Raw genomic sequence first — 21,978 nt, 5'->3', positions numbered from 1 at the left:
AAATCGCATCGGCAATCTGCTCTGAGAAGTAATCTTGGAATTGGCTACAGAACACTAGCCTTGAGAAGTTGTGAAAAAACCTCATTTTTACCACTGATTGGTTAGGTCGGGATACTAATCGTGAGGTTGATGGGTGCTTTGGGAAGGAGAATACACGCTCATCCCCTGACTTTGGAATATGACATACTGAACATCTGATCGGGAAAGGGTCGGTGATTCATCTGCTTTGCTTAAACATGGAGGCTACTCGGGCAGCATCAATCAGTTCGATCGACATAAAAAGCTGTCAACCGCTATACTCGGATGCTGATGACCGGCTCTAGTGAGTGGCTGAGATACATATGTTTATTTCAGCTACTCCTAATATAGAACTAAAACCAATATACGTCGTTAATTAAAATTACATCTTGTAACAATAATATAGAAATTTTGGGAATTACTAACGACATGCCCGGTTGACGACGATCAGTAGGGGATTCGTTCTGTTCAGTTGAAGGTGTGTTATACTGGTCGGCGGTGGTTGGACACTAACCACAGAGAGAGTGGTCGATGTTGGTTTTCACAGCCTCGATGGCCGCTCGGTAGGCCAACACTACCGAAAAGTGTGCTTGTGAGATAATGAAAACAAGAGATAAAGTATCAAAGAGAGAGAGAGAATAATGTGGTATTATTTCTCTAGGGTTTTGCCCTTAAAAGTGTCTATCCGATACATAGTGATCCCGTGGGGATATTTATACATGAGTATGAGGTTCGTATATGGTAAGTAGGGTTGACGTAAGGTCAAGCCTAGAGACGGGGTATGGCTGACGTAAGGCTGATGCAGCCGCCTACTTACCACCATAAACCGTCTAGACTAATTTAAGGAAGCTACTTAAATGAGCAGAGATTGCTTCCGTAGAATCTACTGATATCCGTTTTTGGGTACGCCCGGTCAGAAATGCCCCGGCCGCCATGGGAGTATCCTTTGGGGCCATCGTATCCAGGCGAGAACGCTCCTGTAACACCCCCGATTTTAGACAATAAACAGAAGCAATTAAAGCTTAGAGATAGAGATTAAACTAAACATTAATCATTAAAAGTCACGGAAACTAACAGTCAAATCGGGAAATGCTATGCCACATCTATCTAATCTATAGATGCACATGCTAGAAACCAAGTACTAAATACCACAATCCAACATAAAGTCAACAATTCTAGAGTTAAAGGCGCACAGGCCACAAAGTCTAGACTAAGGGATAAGAAGAGCTACGCTAAACTACGTCTTCTTCTAGGCGCTCGAACGAGAACTACTCTGCACCTGAAAACATAAGGGGTAGCACCCGTTAGCGAATAATGCTAAGTAACCCACCACAACACGTTGAGTACAATATGGTATAGATATAAGAAAATCATTTGAGACTTGGAATACATAGATATAGCTTAGCAACTCTAGCTTTAAAACAAGGAGTAGAGACAACATATAACTCATCATAAGACACTCTCAATCAACCGACCATCATACGATAAATCAAGGGATCAATACAATGGTAAGAACAAAATAATCAACAACATATGATCATCAATATCAATCAAGGTAACATCATAACATGAAGGATAACATCAATACATGCTCATAGCAAACGAAAGTCAAAGATTGCAACCAATGACCATTTCCAACCTTATGCCATGTTCCAACCTTACACCATTCCATCCTTATATCAGTTCCAACCTGTACCTCCAAGCCACCCTGTACTCCACCAACCTTATCCCTCCGGAGCCATTGCTCCCCGCCTACTTTTCCGCCAGCTTTTCATTAATAAACAATACATATCACGTGATAGTATCCCGCCAATCAATTGAGCAAAGCTCATAATCCGCCAGCTTTTAATCATAACACATAGTCATTGACATAGAGGATTGAGGCTCATCAATAGCCAAATCAAGGAATCAACAATAGAGTATAACATATGTACAAGATCACAACAAGAGATTCAATTGAAAGACTTCAAGGAGAGACATGAAAGGAACATTCAAGACAATGACACAATAACGATAGACTTTAATCAAAAGATTACCATGATTGGTGAATACAAGTTACCAATCTTCATTGAGAACGAATGAACAAACACATACTAGTATCAACAACATCATAACTAGCATGCACATCAATTAAGATAGACATAACGGTTCAAACGAATAGGGGTGGGCACGGGTCGGGTTCGGGTTCGACCCGACTAAAAATTCGGGTACCCGAAATGTTCGGGTCCCCTATTCTACCATCCGAAGTCCGAACCGAAATAATAGCATTATGGTTCGGGTTCGGGTGCTTCGGGTCGGACTATAATCGGGTTTGAACTATACCACCCGAAATCATAATTAAAAATAGTACTTCGTAGTAAGTGTTGTACATTACCAAGAATCTACTTTAAGAATTAAGTCTTTTAGCTTCCCAAGAATTTGAATTTTATCAAGTTTCACGCAATTCCAGATGAGTTTTTACACTATCAATTACACGTATTATCATTCATTACTACTAAGTGTAACTAAGTGTAATTACTAGTTGCTATTGCTGCTTCACCCTTTAACATTCCAAAGAATAGAAACCACTTGCTCTCCAGTCTCCCCAAAGTAGTGACTTGTTTGCCTTCTTGAATACCCTTGTCTTGTTGCCTGTGTAATAAATTAACCATCATTAATAATAGAGAATAATGCCCAAAATTAAATATATAAATAAGTGAAATATAAATTAAAACATAATCACTTTAGTTAATGACTCCAAAATTAAATATATAAATAAACAAACAAGTGAATCCAGATTCAGTAAAAATAAATTGCAAGATTTATTCGATAAGACTGAAAAGTTTAGAGATATGAGAGACAAATTTTGGAAGGAGAAGATAATACTCTGTATTGAAACATAGAAACCATTATGATGTTATTGTGAATTAATGATTACAAATAGCATGACAAAAAAATCGAAACAAGAGTATAGAGCAGAGGAACATACATGATAGTGATGGTCACCAATTCGGCGATTTAAGATAGCAATGGACGATGGAGACCAAAATCACCATATGAACCATGGTGGTAGCCGGTGACTTGCTAAACTACTGAAGAATTTAAAGCTCAAGGGAGAGAAGAAATAGATCTAAACATGTGTTTTCCTCCATGGTTGTCGGCGAGAAGCTAAGTAGAGAGAGGGGAAATGGGTTTGAGAAAATGGGTTACATGTTTGCAGAGAAAAGTAAGAAACCCCTACCTAGTACCTACAAGCTACACTGCCACTCGCCCACTCTGCTAAGCTAATGCCTACAAGCATTTTATACGTAGACCAACACTTCGGGTCTCGGGTCGGTTTCGAAATAAAAAATCTGTACCCGAGACTCGAACCGAAATATATACAATTTTTTCGGTTTTAAATCGGGTCGGACCCGATTTCAAATTCACCTGACCTGAATTGAATTTTTCGGGTCAAACCCGACCCAAATTCGGGTAGAACCCGAATTATGCCCACCCCTACAAACGAACATCAATAACTTCACATTAATCCAACGAATCACAAAGTTGGACCTTAACAATGATTCAAGACTCATAATCCTATCGTGGATACTTAGGACATCGTTCTAGACATCCAAAACATCAAAGGAGACACACAATTGCACAACGGTTCAACAAAACGGAGGCCAAAACATCACATACCAGTGGGCGGAACGGTGGGGGGTCAACCACCCGCCACTCCCCCTACATGTACTTAGCGGGTGGAACCACGGGTCGGCAACCACCCGTGGCTCTCCCCGCTACCCTTCACCATGTTCCCCGCGAGTGGAATGACGGTAGGCTCACCTTGGGCTCGCCGTTCTGTCCGCGGGTCCAAAACTTGGGAGGAAAAATCCCTTCAGGGAAAAATGCAACCAATGCCAAGTTCAAGTCCAAAACACCCACAATCACACATACAACAATAAGGGGACTTGAACACATGAAAAGCTCAAAGAATAGCATTTATGAACCCTAGATACAAGCTCTAACATGCATAAACACAAGAATATGCATCATTTCACTCATGAACATCAAGATCATCAAGAAATCAATAATATCACGTGTAAAATAAGTTTTATAGAGCATGAGTTACCTCCTTAAGCCTAGAAACACTTCCTTCAACCTCTAATCCTCTTCTTGGAACTCTTCTTCCCCAAAGTCTTCAAATACAAACCAAAAACCACACAAACAACCAAAACCTAGATAAAGATAAGGAGAAACCAACTAAAAACACTAGCTAAGCTTAAACCTTACCTTCCTAAGGTCTAGGTGGATGAAAGTTGGAGTCTTGATGGATTCTTTGCAAGGTTGGGGAAGGGTTTTGGTTTAGCTTGGGAAAGAAGCTAAGGTTTTAGAGAGAAGGTGGAGGAAATGAAGTTCTTGCCTAGTGTGGGAAAGAAAATAGTGGTGTGTTAGGGAAAAATATCTTGGATATCAAGTAAGGGTTGTGAAATGACTAGAATAGCCTCCCTTGTCTACAAAATTGTTAGGGAAAAATTATTGGCTAGGTACAAGGCATAAGGCACAATGTACAATTCATTGACTAAATCAATTTGTAATTTTGCATATTCTCTTAATCTGGGATTATCGATTTACTTTCTTGCAAACTGAATAGGTGACTGACTAACTCAGATTCTCAAACAAACAGTCATTCAGATAGATAGGCAGATATTGCATATTGCGGAGGACTAAGACAGAAAGTATCTACATCTGGGGGACGATCACCGATGCGTCCAATCCACTAACTCAGAACCCAATGTACAAAGGTAGAGAAGAACAATCTCACCCAAGTGCCCCACACAAGGTCAGTACCCAGTCTACAAAGGTTTAGTGGACTGTTTAAGTCGAAGAGCCACACATTCAGAAGTCCAATGAAATCCCTTCAATTGGAGAGCTAACTCTGATGCAGTCCGCTTCAATGACACAGTCCCACGTTGTTCCCACAACTGAGTGATCTTCGCGTCCAATCGTTTAAGCAAAGTTGATACTTCTCAAGTTCTTCTTCGTAATCACCATGAACTTATTGTCTTGAGAAGAGGCATGACAACTAGAGATGTGTATTCTATTTAGTATAAAGTGTTGCGGCTTCAATCAATGCAACCCTAACTTCTGAACAAATAAGTATACATATACTTCTTGATTCGAACACTCTCCAAATATATCTCTGGTTGTAAAAAGGTAGGATTTTTTGTGAAGAAATAAATCTTGAGATTCGGTCCATACCTCAGAAGATGATTCGTTGATATTCTTTCCAAAACCATCATCTCATAACCGCGTGCCAGCTTTTAGAAACTTTCCTTTATCAGTCATTCGGTGGCTTAATCTAGATGTGCGTCTGTTGATTTAACTGATCAATCAATCTTCTTCTAAGATGGTCAGACACCAAGCTAAACCCTATCTTAATTTGCCATAATAATATTGCCAATTATATGTTGGGGTTTTTCTTAAAGAAATAAAACACTAATAAACTCCCCCTTTGGCTATTATTTGGCAAAATAACTCAACTAAAGATAGAGAAGCAAAAAACGTAATTAAAAGGGCCATGACTGACAACAGTTTAGCAAAAAGAAATATTGTTTGATTACAACCCATAAAAAAAAACATCAGCACACAACCCGTGTTGGATAAAGATATAGAACAGACCATTTCTTCACAAAAATGCCCAGACAGGGCCAGATAGGACTTCAACCATCACAAATACTCCCCCTGAGTATAGTACTCCCCCCTTTTGCAAATGATAGGCAAAGGACTCGTTAAGCATTAGAGGGACCTCCACTGTCAGACTTTAAAGCTTCACGAGCAGCAGACTCAGAAAGGCTCATTCGGAGTAAGACAGTTGCCAGCTCTGTGCGAGCAACGTTGAGCTGATTTGAGATAATGTTACTCACGGTCTGCAGCTCAGACACACGGGCCTTCAACTGTAAGGGCAACTTCAAATCACGACCATATGAGGTGTCGTCATCAATATCAGCCTCAGTGGTTCCTAGAGCATCAACATGTGTAACATCCTTGATGTGTTTGCCAGTCAGTAGGCGTGGATCCACAGTATATAGCAGAGAAGGAGTAATGACCTCACTAGGCATCGAAATCAACCCCTGGGATGTTAGCACACCATATATAAGATTGGGATAAGGAAGCTTAACCTTTTGCTCTCTGGGATTAATCAAGGTCTTACTGACTGTATGATATCTTACTTATGTATGATATTTCACATGTATTGGTGGGTTACCAGCATTATTCGCTGACCGGGTGTCGTCCCATGTTTTATAAGCTTCTTTCAGGTGATGCTTAGACGAGTGCGCGGTTTAGTGCCAGCTAGAGTAGCTCCTCCCTTATGTTTTGTGGCCTGTGAGCCAATTTAGACTTAGTACTTTGTTATGTTGGTTTTTAGATGTTGAACAATGCAGATGTGAGCCTGTGCGTTCACCCTTGAGTGAGCGTGGCATAACACCCCGTTTCTTCCAGTTTATATATTTCCTCTTTCAGTCTTCCGCTGTGTTTGATGTTTTGGTTTAGATATCTGCATGTTTAAGGCTTTAAATATCATGGAAATTAGGGGGGTGTTACAGTTGGTATCAGAGCCTAGGTTTAGAGTCTAGGAGAGTAAAGTCTAGACTTCTAAGTGGCTAAGTGTGGTTTGAGACCTTAAAGTGACCTTAAGAATCTAAGTGGTGGTTAGTAGTTTGATGGCTACCGATGTCGAATCAACAGGAAGTCTTCAAAGAGATGGTTCTAAGGGAGGTAAGGCTCCCCAGTCAATCTGGAAGATCAAGGTTAGGGTAAGGTGCTCCGTTTGCAAGAAGTGTGGAAGTGATCACCCCGGCGTGGACTGTCATGGGAAGCCGGTAGAGTGCTTTGCTTGTGGAAAGAAGGGTCACCGATCCTTTGAGTGTAGGGCTAAGAAGAGGACTTCAGTGGACACAAAACCAGTTGGTAGTGTGGGACCCTGGTCAGGAAGAAAGTCTCGAAGTGGATGCAATAATGGACTAAGTGGAGATAGCATCCAAGACCTGTGTACGAAGTTGGGACCTCGACAAGGCAAGATTCGCAGTCGTGAGGCAGATGCAAGTGGGAACCGTTGAAGTGAGCTCTTGTACCCTTTTGCTACACCTCCCATTGTCTTTGTACCCTTCCTTGCGTGTTAGCTTCAGGTGTTATCTTGTTCGAGAGTCACCCTTGACCCTCTGTAATCTTTTCTTGTCCCTAGACAAATCCAATCGCCCTTTTTGCCAAGTGATCCTTTTCTTCCGAACCTTGTTCTTGCTTTCTTTCCAAATCATCTTGTGCAAGTTAGCGGTGTCATCAGCTTATGAAGGAATCTGGCAAGGTCTAAGAGGTAATCTGTGTCTGAGTCGTGGTAGAGAGCCTTCAGTTTGACAAGCGGAGTGATCAGCGTCAAGTCGAAGCTTCGCCAGAAGTTGTGAACCCTTTATGTCTCTTGAAGCCGATCTTCCCCTCTTGCCCTCGTCAAATCCCTTGCCCCTTTTCGAGAAATCATTCCTATCTTTTCAAACCTCATTCTTGTTTCCTTCTTGACTCAACTCTGTTCAATGTTGCAACCTCATCTTTTCTAAGTTGTGACTTTGAAAATCTTGATTCCCTTCCTAATAAACTTTTTCCTTGAGTTTAAACCGGATACCCTCCGTGGGGAAATCCTTTTCAACTCCGTTGAACCCCGTTTGATTACTTACTCCCTAAGTTGTAACCTCGTTTACAATTCTCTTCTTCTTAATCAACATGGTTATCGCATTGTTGAACCTAAACTCTCACCTTGATCTTTCCCTTTGAACCGAACCTCGTTCTTGTATTCCCCGCTTCTAACGATTCTGTGCAAGCTGGCAACCTTATTTCCTAAGTTGTAACTTTGATGAATTTGATCCTACTCCTAAGTAACGTGGTCCTTGAGTTTCTGAACCCAAACCTTTCGCTCTAATCCTTTCCGTGGTACCGAATCCCTTCTTGTGAGCCTTTTTCCCCTGAGTTACCTTTCTCCTTTGTTACCATTCCTGTTTTGAACCTTTCATCAAGACCGATGTTTTGAAGTTTCAAGCGTTGCTCTGTGGAGGGTGGGAAGTGGTGTGCTAATGCAAGTGTTAAGTCGGTAGCCTTCAGCGAGTTCACCCTAGAGCCGGAGAGATGGACATCCAACTCGTGTTTTGGATCTAGCAGTTGAAGCCTTTGTCGAAAGTGAGGGATCAAGTTCACGCAGATGTCGAGCTCAAGTTAGGTAGTGGGGGTACCTTGTTTCCTTTGGTTGAAGAAGTCAGCAGAGATCGTTCGAAGTTGCAACCCTGGTTCTGTGATCCCGAGTGATCTAGTTTAGGGTTCTTGTGGTGTCAGTTTCTGCTTGTGGCTTGTTCCTTAGCTGGGCTGTCTCGTTTTGAGTAGATCGTTGGCTAGTTTTGAGCAGGAGTTAGGCTCGTTGTGAAGTTAGCTTTCCTTTCCGGTAAATCTTCTATCTATCACCTTATCTTTCTTTCTTGTCTTACCTTTGTGAACCCTCAACCTATCTCTAAGTCTTGTCTCTCGTTTTGTTAACCGACGGTTTTGGTGTTGAACTTCGTTGTGACCAAGCCTATCAATCTTACTACCTTACTTTAAACCCTTGTTTTCTCTAACTTTGGTTGGTGGTGAACATCTTTGTTGCTTAAAACCTCGTTTGCAACCCATCTCTTAAGCTTTGCCATCCGTTTCGCGAGCCTACCGTTTTCGTTGTGGAACCTTGTTGCGTCCCTTGTTTGTTTTGTTAGTAGGTTCGTTGGTAGTTGTTTGCTCTGTTGTGCGTTTGGTCATTCTCTCTTGTTTGCCGTGGTCGTTAGCTTGTAGTTTGAGTAGTTGGTTTAGTTGCTTCGCTTTTATGAAGACGCAGTTTGTTGCCGTGCACCAAAGGCTAGATCAGATTGAGGCCAGTTCAAGTCGTAGAGGAGGGGATTATGAAGAATCCGAGGAGAGCACCGATAAGTCGGAGAGCCAGTCGTTCTAGCTCGGTGTTGTGGTTATCTCGTTCGCGTTTCCTTAGTTGTGGTTATCCTCTTAGCTTTGTTACCGTTACAAGTTGCTTGTTGCTTGCCTTGTGTGCTGTTCTTGCTTGTTTGTTTAGTGAGTAGTTAGCTTTGTTAGTTGGTGTTTTGAGTTGGTTGTCTAGTTCCTAGTTGTTGGCTAGAAGTTGGTGTTTGTGTTGTGTCTCAATTTATCCGTTTGTTTAATTCTTGCCAATCCTTGTTTGAATTCTATCTTGCCTTAAAATCTTGTGGAATCTTTTGGGTTTTGACCAAAAGAAATTGTTCTTGACACTCTTGTCACATTGTTGTTCCTTTTTCGCGCTTGTTCTAATTCGTCGTACCCAAGCTTCGGGGACGAAGCTTCTTTGAAGGGGGAGAAGATGTGACACCCCGTAATCCAAATTCAATTAAGGGATTAATTAAGTAATTAATCCTAAACCAATTGGTAATTCAATTCCTTGAATTCCTGAAAATTCAATAGTCGGGGACTAGTAATTAACTAGTCAACCCCAAAGTCAAAGTTGTACCTTAAGCTTTGTAAGGAGTTCCCTTGTCCCCTTACACCTCTTCATGTTAGTAAGGGTATTCTTGACCTTTCACCTTGTGTTAGTATTGTATGCTAACCTAGTAGAACACCCTCATTTCTCTCCTTACACTTTCCGAAATTTTAGCTCTACCTTCTCTCTAAAAAGGTAGATAGCTTTTCTTCCAAGCCAAGTTGAAGCTTTGCCAAAACTTCAAGAGTTGTCTCCAAGATTCTACATTTCATACATTTGGGCATCTAGGAGGGTAAGATCCATGTTCATCTTGTGTTTTTAGTGTTTCCTTAGGTGTCTTTTCTTAATGATAGAATCTTTATGATCTTTTGGTGTGTTCTTGAAGTGGGTTTGGAAGGTGAGCTTTGTTAGGAGCTTGGTGAAGTGTTAAGTGAAGGATTTTTTCTACAAGAGGTAACCCATGCTCTACAAAATCTATTTTGATTACGTATATGATGATTTCTTGGATTCTAAATGTGATTTTGCTATGAAATGTGAGTGTTTATGCATTGCCTTGTGAAAATGCATATCTAGATGTGTTTAGGGTTCTTGTATGCCATTGCTTGGCTATTCCTTTGATTCAAGTCATTTTGTTGTATTTGGTGAGATTTGGCATGTTTTGGACTTGAATTTGAGCTTGGAGTTGAAAATCCCCGAAGGGATTATTTTGGTACAGGGTGTGTACCCGCGGGCGGAACGGCGGGCGGGGCACCACCCGCCGCCCCACCCGCGGGGTACGTAGCCAGTGGGAAGTGGTTCCCGCGGGCGGAACCACGGGTGGGGGTCCACCCGTGGGTACGTGTTTTGATGATGATTGGGGATTTGTTCCCCGTGATTCTTTTGACTCGGTATTTGGTCTTTTGACTTCCCGATGTTCTTTTATGGAATTATTTGAGTGTCTTATTGATGTTTCGTATGTCTAGAACTATATGGTAGGAATCTATGTAGGTTTTGGTGTCTTGAATCGTGCTAAGTGTTCAACATTGTGTTTCGTTGAACCGTGATGAGTCTTGTGTATTCTTCAGAACTACGTTTGGTTTACCTGTTTGATAAGAATGCTAGTTCGGTGTTTAAATGCTAGCGTGTGTATTGTTTGTACCTTCATATTGTTGATGATAACTTGTGTTATTCATCGTTGTTGTTGTTGGACTGTGATCCATTCCTTGATTGAGTATGGTTTCATATCTTCGTTGTGATCCGTTGATTGATTCCTGTTGTGGTGTGATGTGTGTGTGGCTTTACCTGGATTCCACGATTAGTGGTATGAGACACTAGTCACCAAGGTATTGCAGTGGTCCTTGTGGTGGCCATGACGTAATTATGGAGTTGTGACCTGTGTGTCAGGTTCACATATTTCTTGGGAGGCGTGTGTCGACGTGTGTTTGATCGGTACCCTCGTGTACTATGAAATTGGTGGTCTTTTTGGTGGTTTGTTGGTGGGGGACGACGGTCCCAGGAGGGAAAAGGTTGGACTAAGAAGTACAAGGGTCCTGGAGGTAACGGTTGGAACTAGACATAAGGTTGGGGTAGCCATAAGGTTGGAACCGGGCATAAGGAAGGCATATCAACTCGTGGTGGGTGATGTCACGAGGGCTTGTGTAGTTGTTGTTGTGAGTTCTCTTCTTGTGACGTGTGTAGTCACAAAGGCATGTGTTGCCGTTTTGTGTGTCCTTATTCCTTTGAGTTATGCATGTCGGGTACTAATCTATTGTGTGATGATAGATTATGCCTTGAGACTTCTTGTGAGTCGTTGTTATTCGTTATAGTCTTGGGATGTGTTCCCGTGTTCTTGTTGAGAGTGTTTGAGTCTTGTGTTTATTATTACTCTCGGTTTTGAACTTATATATATGTATTCCGTTTCGAAAATGGCTTTACAAACTTATATCTTACTTATGTATGATATTTCACATGTATTGGTGGGTTACCAGCATTATTCGCTGACCGGGCGTCGTCCCATGTTTTATATGCTTCTTTCAGGTGATGCTTAGACGAGTGCGCGGTTTAGTGCCATCTAGAGTAGCTCCTCCCTTATGTTTTGTGGCCTGTGAGCTAATTTAGACTTAGTACTTTGTTATGTTGGTTTTTTGATGTTGAACAATGCAGATGTTAGCCTGTGCGTTCACCCTTGAGTGAGCGTGGCATAGCACCCTGTTTCTTCCAGTTTATATATTTCCTCTTTCAGTCTTCCGCTGTGTTTGATGTTTTGGTTTAGATATCTGCATGTTTAAGGCATTAAATAGCATGGAAATTAGGGGGTGTTACAGAGGGTCTTGGCTACCAGATCCCAGTCAGTGATTTCATCCTCATCCACTGGCTTCAACCCATAGTACCGATTGATCACATCAGGGCCAAATACATACCAATTACCCTGAATGAAGATTTGCATACACCTCTTGCTGGTCAGATCATCAATTTCTTCGTTTAGGTTGCAGTAGGACTCATATGTGAGGAGCTTTGAATAAGCACATACAGACGTCACAGTCTTCAGCAGGCCAACCTCACGCAGAAGGGGCAATACATCACACACTGAAGTCAGCTTATTCTCATCAATCGATCTCTGTACAATCAACTCCCGTTTCACCATTGTAGGCCATTTTTCTTTGGCAGCATCAGAGACAAACTTTGGCTTGTAGGCCATTTCTTTGACTGGTGAACTCTTTGTAGGACTTGGTGACACAGAATTGCTGGTCTCAGACCCATGTGCAGTAGATGAGGCTAGAAGCTTGGTAACTTCTCTGATTTTGAAGGTTGTGGAATCTGGGTGAACTGTCTCTGCCACTGATAGAGACTCATTTAGTTCAGAAGGTGGAGCCTTGGAACCATACACTCCAGCCAGTATCTTCTCATCATCAATGTCTGTTGGAATAGAAGGAACAGGCCTTGGTCGTATCACTTTGTAGGGCTCAGGTACTGATTCAGAGGGTAAATTCGCAAAGTGGCGAATATGTTCTAGACTCTCAGCCAGACTAGATGATGTATAGACAGGAATGGCAACATTTGGATTAGATGAATGGGTATTCTCTGACTGGGTGACTGTTCAGATGGGGGAACATCAGACTCATTAAGAGAAGGATTAACCAAACAGATGTCAGCAGAGTTCTTGACTGGAACTGTGGACTCATGGTCATCAGGAATTATAGGCAAACCAGTATCAACAAATAACACAACATGTACTGACTCATCAATGTTAGTAGATAAAGGGGCAACCTTATCAGACACAGACCCATCAAGTTTTTCAGCCTTAGACATATCAACAGTAGACAAACGGGGTGGAACATCAGATATATTCGACGTAGCAGGCAATAATGACTCTAGAGATCCCGGAACCAAATCAGACACCACAGAAGGTAGACTAGACTCAACGGCAATAGATAAAGACTCAGAAGGCTTATCAGGTGAAATTTCAATAGGAGTACCAGAAGTGTTTGACCTGGTTTGTAGAACCTCTCATCGTCGCTGTACTTCCTCCTGGGCTGCTTGTAGATACAAAGGGTGAGCATCGGCACATCATTGAGAAATTTCATCCCACTCCAAAGCCCTCTATGCAAAGTATTTCAGGAATGCCCCTACTCGATTTCCATCCTCTGGTTCATCAATGGTGGCTGGACTGTTGTCATCATCTGCCTCAGTGGCCATCACCATCAAAGTGCTAGTATCTTCATCTGACCAGTGTTCATAGAACTCCGGAAAGTCTGATATCACCGTGACAAGTATTTCATCTCGAAGAACAGGATCCAACTTCAGTTTCTTCTTCATCGCAAGACGGAGAAGAGTATTCACATACTTTAGAGCACTCTCTGGTGAGTGATCCTTTCTTCCAAACTTTATTATATTTTTCACCGCATCGGCCATGACTGTTGGATTTCTTGGTGAGGAAGAGGCAACACTCAGACAGAGAATTTTGGGAGATTTTGACGAAGAAAGTAGAGATGGTTTAGGATTTTCTTTGCCACTAAGGATGATCACAAGAGAGATATAATCCCAAGGGTGAGAGATGATAATCAATGCGGCTGACAAGGTTCATGCAGCTATGATGTGATTGACGCAACGATATGGCTTCTTTTTAGGGATTAAATGGAAGGTTTGGAATTTGAAAAAGTAATTAGTGTAGACATAATAGGGTAGGATTGGACTTAACAAATGAGAAGAGGTTTAACTAAGGAAATCAAATTTTGAAATTTGACTCGAGGCTGAGAAATTCAAAACCCTTCTTCTGATTTATCGTTCTGCCTTAACAATCCATTCTACAGATCCCCAGAGCAGATATGAGAATCTCAAACCGATTTGCATCCAGAGGCTTTGTAACACCCCGAAATACAAATTCGATTAAGGGTTAATTAAATAATTAATCCTATTTCAATTGGTAATTTAATTCCTAAAATCCTGAAAATTTAATAGTTGGGGACTTGTAATTGACTATTCAACCCCAAAGTCAAAGTTGTACCTTGAGCTTTGTAGGGAGTTCCCTTGTTTCCTTACACCCCTTCATGGTAGTAAGGGTATTCTTGACTTTTCACCTTGTGTTAGTATTGTAAGCTAACCTAGTAGAACACCCTCATTTCTCTCCTTACACTTTCCAAATTCTAGCTCCACCTTCTCTCTAAAAAGGTGGATAGCTTTTCTTCCAAGCCAAGTTGAAGCTTTGTCAAAACTTCAAGAGTTGTCTCCATGATTCTACCTTTCATACATTTGGGCATCTAGGAGGGTAAGATCCATGTTCATCTTGTGTTTTTAGTGTTTTCTAAGGTGTCTTTTCTTAAAGATAGAATCTTTATGATCTTTTGGTGTGTTCTTGAAGTGGGTTTGGAAGGTGAGCTTTGTTAGGAGCTTGGTGAGGTGTTAAGAGAAAGGTTTTTGTCTACAAGAGGTAACCCATGCTCTACAAAATCTATTTTGCTTACCTATATGATGATTTCTTGGATTTTACATGTGTTTTGCTATGAAATGTGAGTGTTTATGCATTGTCCTGTGAAACTGCATATCTAGAGCTTGTGTTTGGGGTTCATGTGTGCCATTGCTTGGCTATTCCTTTGATTCAAATCACTTTGTTGTATTTGGTGAGATTTGGCATGTTTTGGACTTGAATTTGAGCTTGGAGTTGAAAATCCCCGAAGGGATTACTTTGTGCAGGTATACGTACCTGCGGGCGGAACGGCGGGTAGGCGTCCACTCTCAGCCCACCCGCGGGGAACGTTGGTTTTGGGGAATGGTTCCCGCGGGCGGAACCACGGGTGGGGTCCACCCGTGGCCCCACCCGCGGGTACGTGTTTTGATGATGGTTGGGGATTTGTTCCCCGTGATTCTTTTGACTCGGTATTTGGTCTTTTGACTTCCCGATGTTCTTTTATGTAATTATTTGAGTGTCTTCTTCTCGTTTCGTATGTCTAGAACTATATGGTAGGAATCCATGTAGGTTTTGGTGTCGTGAATCGTGCTAAGTGTTCAACATTGTGATTCGTTGAACCGTGATGGGTCTTGTGTGTTCTTCGGATCTACGTTTCGTTTACCCGTTTGATAAGCATGCTAGTTCGGTGTTTAAATACTAGCGTGTGTGTTGTTTGTACCTTCTTATGGGTTGATGATAACTTGTGTTATTCATCGTTGTTGTTGTGGACTGTGATCCATTCCTTGATTGAGTATGGTTTCATATCTTCGTTGTGATCCGTTGATTGATTCCTGTTGAGGTGTGATGTGTGTGTGGCTCCCCTCTTATGTTTTGTGGCCTGTGAGCCAAATTAGACTTAGTACTTTTTTATGATGGTTTTAGATGTTGAACAATGCAGATGTAGCCTGTGCGTTCACCTTTGGGTGAGCGTGGCATAACACCCCGTTCCTTCAATTTTATATTTATCCTCTTTCAGTCTTCCGTTGTGTTTGATGTTTTGGTTTAGATATCTGCATGTTTTAAGGCTTTAAATAGCATGGTTTTAGGGGGTGTTATAGTTGGTATCAGAGCATAGGTTTGAGCCTAGGAGGGTTAAGTCTAGACTTTCTAAGTGGCTAAGAGTGGTTTGAGACCTTAAATTGACCTTAAGAATCTAAGTGTTAGGCTTAGGACTCTAGGTTGCGCAGTGAGTTGAGTGTTGCTTTCAGTTATTTGCTTGCTTGTTGTCTTTTTGGTAACCGTGTTGTTGTTGTAGAAGTTTGCGATGCCTCCTCGTCCACGAGCGCATACCCCGGAGACCCCGACGAATGAACAGCTTGCTCAGAACCTCCAGCAGCTAACACATACGATGCAGACGCTTAGTGAGGCTTTGCTGAACAACAACCACCTCGTGCCACCTCCTCAACCTGCTGGGCACAGGGATATGGGCCGTCTGGTGTCGGGTCATAGGCCGCCGACCTTCACGGGTGAAGAAGACCCGGTGGTTTTAGAAGAATGGATGAGAGTGTTCGACAAGATCTTCGCGGTTGTGGGTTATCTCGAGGAGAGAAGAGTAGAACTGGAAACATTCTACTTCTGTCATGAAGCTGATCTGTGGTGGATTCATGAGGGTCCGACCTTGCTTGAAGAGCCTGAGTTCGGTTGGTCTGCGCTTAAGGGTAGGATGCGCGAGAGGTTTTACCCGGCACATGTGCGAGCCGCCATGTACGAGGAGTTTCTCCACCTGCAGCAAGGATCTCTGTCTGTGGTCGAGTACCACAAGAAATTTTTGGAGTTGGGGCGTTTTGCTCGGATGCTCGTGCCTACGGAGCTCGCTAAGGTCGAGAGATTCGTTGCCGGCTTGAATTATGAGGCACGAAAAGCTTTGACTATGAGCAGGCCGAGTTCTCTTAGGGATGCTTATCTGAGTGCCGCGGATTTGTACCGTGCTTAGCAGCTTCAGCGGGGATCTTTTGAGTAAGCGAGGAAAAGAACCGAGAGTTGAGGCTCTTCCACCTTCAAGAAGCCACGGCCGAGTTTTCAAGCCAAGAATGTGTCATCTTCGACTCAAGTACCCAACCGGATGGAGCAAGGGAATCAAGCTAAGTTGTTTCCGTGTCGAAGATGTGGGAAGGTGCACGCGGGCCAAGATTGTTATGGCCAACCGTTTAAGTGATTTCGTTGTGGAGAAAGGGGCCACAAGGTTGCTGAGTGCCCTCACCAGGCCAATCAAAGAGCGCTGCCGCCACCCCCAGGAGCCGGAGGAGCAGCGGGAGGTAGCTTGAGCCGTGGAGCAGCTGGGGCCAGGCCAGCAGGGAGAGTCTTTGTGATGGGGCGTTCGCAAGCGGAGACCGAGATTTGGTGGAGGAGGAGCTAGCAGGTAATTCTTTCCTAGCCTACCCTTATATTTTGTGCGCATCTTGTTCCTTGCTACCTTGAGTGTCGTCTTGTGTTCTTCGTTGCCTACTTGAGTTACTTGGCTATCCTAGTCATATTTTCTTTGATAGTGATTCTTTGGAGTTAAGTGTAAGATCTTCTTGATAGATGATTCCCTTAGTTTTTGCGAGTAAGTTTCGTTGTGAAATTAGTTATTTATCTTCGAAATAAATCATGCTTGGAATAATTCTACAATCCTTGCACTTGGATACCCTTGTAACCCTTCTTTTGAGAACCCTCTAAATTTCCCAAGTGTTCTTTGAATGTGAGAATAGAAAACCCATACAAAAGTCCTATCTTGTGTAGCCTAAAATCCAAGCAAAATGTTTAATTACAACTCTTGAGTTTCAAACCCGAGTATACTCCTTACCAATCCAACCTCTAAACCACTTGAGCTAATTATCTTTCATGGAACCTACCCAATTTTAATTCCATTTAAACCATAAATCTCCATTTTACCCAAATTCCCAAATTAAATCATCTTTTCCCCAATTCTTCCCCAAATCGCTAAGCCCCAATTTCTTTTCCTTTCCGCCTCTCCCTACCCGTGAATCAGCCGAGAGACACCCCTCCCCAATCCGTCACCACCCGCCCGTCGCCGACCTGCCACCGTCGCCGCCCGCCAGAGCCGCCGCAAGCCGGAGCCTCCCCGCCGAGCTGCTGCCGGGCCGCCTCGTCAAAGCCGCACCGCGAGAGAGAGAGAGAGAGAGAGAGAGAGAGCAGCAAGAGTGAGAGAGGGCAGCAAGAAGAAGGAGGAGAAGAGGAAAGCTTCGGGTTCCTTTTGTTGAGTTTTGGGTCATCTCCTACCATGCCTAGAAGGTCAAGTTTGGCTAGGAAAACGGAATGGGTGGATGCCCATTACCTCGTTCTTAAAGGTAAAGCCTTTGACCCAGAATCTTTTTCTAATTCTTTGTTGGACATGCTTAGATTCCAAGGTTTGTTGGATGGGTTTCTCGCCATAAGGGTCGAGACTTACCCGAGTCTGGTTAAGGAATTCTATCGTCACATGGTTGTGACAAAGGATGGTGATAAGCTTGAGATCACTTCTAAAGTGAGAGGTGCGAAGGTAGTTCTGTCTGAAAAGAGGCTAGCTCAGCTTTTGAGTCTATCTGCTTCAGGAGTTGCTCAATATAGCGGTAACTCATGGATTAGTACGGATACCATAGGGTACCGGGACTATTTGAGTTATTTGTTGGGTCGCACGAGTGGTTTCACTCAAGCTTCAAGGCCGGAGAAAAAGTGGTTGTCTGCGGAACAGAGGATCTTGGTTATGTTGATATCGCATTGTTTGTTACCTAATAACAACAAAAGTAAGTTGTTGGGAAAGTTGGAATGCACCTTTGCCTTTTGTCTCAAGAATATGGTCAAGTTCAACCTGCCAGCTTTGATGTTACAACATATGGTTTTCTGCAGTGATCATAACCGGAAAAGCCTACCGTATAGGATGGTGTTGAGCTGGATTCTAGTTAGGAAGGGTGTAAGTGTGGATGGTTGTTTACCGAAGGCCGTGGGGAAGTTGGTGTTGGATGTCACCAATTTTCGTTGTTGCAATCTATTTCAGTTGGAAGATGTTGATTACATCACTTTGGAAGAAGTGGCAAGGAAAGCCCCTGAGGAAAGAGCCGAGTTGGTAGCCGAGCTTGGGATTCATGCCGGGAAGTTGAGCCTCGCAGTCCAGAGTTTGGGTGGTGATGAAGAAGATGAAGGTGAGGTAGGCCGTGAGGAAGAAGTGGAAGCACCGGAAGCTGCCGAGGCCGAAGAAAGTGATTCTGAAAGTGAAGAAAATCGAAGGAGGAGGGAAGCTCGCACCAAGAGGGAGCATGATGCCATGACGCATGAGGAGCGGGTTGTTACTTTGTTTCGTCAACAGAACCGTATGATCGAAGAAGGCTTCGCGTACATGAAGACGCAGTTTGTCGCCGTGCATCAAAGGCTAGATCAGATCGAGGCCAGTTCAAGCCGCAGAGGAGAGGATGATGAAGAATTCGATGAGAGCACCGATGAGTGGGAGAGAGAGTCCTTCTAGAGTGGAGTTGTGGCCGCCTTGTTCGCCCTTCCTTAGTTGTTGTTATCTTCTTAGTTGTTGTTATCGTTTGGTAGTTGTTTGATGCTTGCCTTGTATGCTTGTTCTTGTTTGTTGTTTTGTTGTTTAGATAGTTTGTAGTTGGTGTTTTGAGTTGGTTGTCTAGTTCTTAGTTGTTGGCTAAAAGTTGATGTTTGTGTGGGAACTAGAGTTCGTTATGCTCAATATATCCGTTTGATTAAACTTTTGCTAATCCTTGTTTGGATTCTTTCTTGCCTTGAAATCTTGTGGAATCTTTTGGGTTTTGACCAAAAGAAATTGTTCTTGACACTCTTGTCACATTGTTTTTCCTTTTTACCGTTTGTTCTAATTCGTCGTACCCAAGCTTCGGGGACGAAGCTTCTTTGAAGGGGGAGAGCATGTGACACCCCGAAATCCAAATTCGATTAACGGATTAATTAAATAATGAATCCTATTTCAATTGGTAATTTAATTCCTAAAATCCTGAAAATTCAATAGTCGGGGACTAGTAATTGACTAGTCAACCCCAAAGTCAAAGTTGTACCTTGAGCTTTGTAGGGAGTTCCCTTGTTTCCTTACACTCCTTCATGTTAGTAAGGGTATTCTTGACTTTTCACCTTGTGTAAGTATTGTAAGCTAACCTAGTAGAACACCCTCATTTTTCTCCTTACACTTTCCAAATTCTAGCTCCACCTTCTCTCTAAAAAGGTGGATAGCTTTTCTTCCAAACCAAGTTGAAGCTTTGTCAAAACTTTAAGAGTTGTCTCCAAGATTCTACCTTTCATACATTTGGGCATCAAGGAGGGTAAGATCCATGTTCATCTTGTGTTTTTAGTGTTTTCTAAGGTGTCTTTTCTTAAAGATAGAATCTTTATGATCTTTTGGTGTGTTCTTGAAGTGGGTTTGGAAGGTGAGCTTTGTTAGGAGCTTGGTGAGGTGTTAAGAGAAAGGTTTTTGTCTACAAGAGGTAACCCATGCTCTACAAAATCTATTTTGCTTACCTATATGATGATTTCTTGGATTCTACATGTGTTTTGCTATGAAATGTGAGTGTTTATGCATTGTCTTGTGAAAATGCATATCTAGAGCTTGTGTTTAGGGTTCATGTGTGCCATTGCTTGGCTATTCCTTTGATTCAAGTCACTTTGTTATATTTGGTGAGATTTGGCATGTTTTGGACTTGAAGTTGAAAAACCCCGAAGGTATTATTTTGTGCAGGTATACGTACCCGCGGGCGGAACGGCGGGTAGGCGTCCACCCGCCGCCCACCCATTGGGAATGTTGGTTTTGGGGAATGGTTCTAGCGGGCGGAACCACTGGTGGGGGTTCACCCGTGGCCCCACCCGCGGGTACGTGTTTTGATGATGGTTGGGGATTTTTTCCCGTGATTTTTTTGACTCGGTATTTGGTCTTTTGACTTCCCGATGTTCTTTTATGGAATTATTTGAGTGTCTTCTTGACGTTTCGTATGTCTAGAACTATATGGTAGGAATCCATGTAGGTTTTGGTGACGTGAATCGTGCTAAGTGTTTAACATTGTGATTCGTTGAACCGTGATGGGTCTTGTGTGTTCTTCGGAACTACATTTGGTTTACCCGTTTGATAAGCATGGTAGTTCGGTGTTTAAATACTAGCGTGTGTGTTGTTTGTACCTTCTTATGGGTTGATGATAACTTTTGTTATTCATCGTTGTTGTTGTGGACTGTGATCCATTTCTTGATTGAGTATGGTTTCATATCTTCGTTGTGATCCGTTGATTGATTCATGTTGAGGTGTGATGTGTGTGTGGCTTTACCTGGATTGCACGATTAGTGGTATGGGACACTAGTCACCAAGGTATTGCAGTGGTCCTTGTGGTGGCCATGACGTGATTATGGAGTTGTGACCTATGTGTCAGGTTCACGTATTTTGGAGAGGTGTGTGTCGCCGTGTGTGTGATCGGTACCTTGTGTACTATGAAATTGGTGGTTTTGTTGGTTGTTTGTTGGTTGGGGACGACGGTCCCAGGTGGGAAAAGGTTGGACTAAGAAGTACAGGGGTCCTGGAGGTAACGGTTGGAACTAGATATAAGGTTGGGGGTAGCATAAGGTTGGAACCGGGCATAAGGAAGGCATATCAACTCGTGATGGGTGATGTCACGAGGGCTTGTGTAGCCGTTGTTGTGAGTTCTCTTCTTGTGACGTGTGTAGTCACAAAGGCATGTGTTGCGTTGGCATGTGTTGTCGTTTGATGTGTCCTTATTCCTTTGAGTTATGCATGTCGGGTATTAATCTATTGTGTGATGATAGATTATACCTTGAGACTTCTTGTGAGTCGTTGTTGTTCTTTGCAGTCTTGGGATGTGTTCCCGTGTTCTTGTTGAGAGTGTTTGAGTCTTGTGTTGACTATTAATCTTGGTTTTGGACTTATATATATGTATTCCGTTTCGAAAATGGCTTTACAAACTTATATCTTACCTATGTATGATATTTCACATGTATTGGTGGGTTACCAGCGTTATTCGCTGACCGGGCGTCGTCCCATGTTTTATATGCTTCTTTCAGGTGATGCTTAGACGGGTGCGCGGTTTAGTGCCAGCTAGTATAGCTCCCCTCTTATGTTTTGTGGCATGTGAGCCAAATTAGACTTAGTACTTTGTTATGATGGTTTTAGATGTTGAACAATGCAGATGTAGCCTGTGCGTTCACCTTTGGGTGAGCGTGGCATAGCACCCCGTTCCTTCAATTTTATATTTATCCTCTTTCAGTCTTCCGCTGTGTTTGATGTTTTGGTTTAGATATATGCATGTTTTAAGGCTTAAAATAGCATGGTTTTAGGGGGTGTTATAGGCTTTGTCAGTATGTCTGCCAGTTGCTTATTTGTCCGAATATATTCCATTTCAATCTCTTTTACTTCAACCAAATCTCTGATAAAGTGATACCTTATATCAATATGTTTGGTCCTCGAGTGTTGAACTTGATTCTTTGAAATGTTTATGGCACTGATATTGTCACAATAAAGTGTCATAGAGCCCTGAGAGAGACCATAATTTAGCAGCATCTGCTTCATCCAGACAAGTTGAGTGCAACATCCTTCGGCTGC

General features: G+C 42.6%; 1 protein-coding gene across 1 annotated transcript; it reads left to right on the top strand.

The window, feature by feature from the left end:
• Window positions 1-6,701: 6,701 nt before the first annotated feature.
• LOC109178445 lies at window positions 6,702-7,097 on the top strand. The gene has a single exon (XM_019328081.1). It carries the CDS (start codon window positions 6,702-6,704, stop codon window positions 7,095-7,097), a length of 396 nt encoding a protein of 131 aa, XP_019183626.1.
• The last annotated feature ends 14,881 nt before the right edge of the window (window positions 7,098-21,978 follow it).

The sequence above is a fragment of the Ipomoea nil genome, unplaced genomic scaffold, assembly GCF_001879475.1.
Source record: "Ipomoea nil cultivar Tokyo-kokei standard unplaced genomic scaffold, Asagao_1.1 scaffold0848, whole genome shotgun sequence".
Lineage (NCBI taxonomy): Eukaryota > Viridiplantae > Streptophyta > Magnoliopsida > Solanales > Convolvulaceae > Ipomoea > Ipomoea nil.
Note: the sequence above shows the minus strand (reverse complement) of the source record. Positions and strands in the feature narration are given on the sequence as shown.

Bases quoted from the DNA above. Each gene is read 5' to 3' on its own strand.
- LOC109178445 (XM_019328081.1), top strand. From the start codon at position 6,702: ATGGCTACCGATGTCGAATCAACAGGAAGTCTTCAAAGAGATGGTTCT.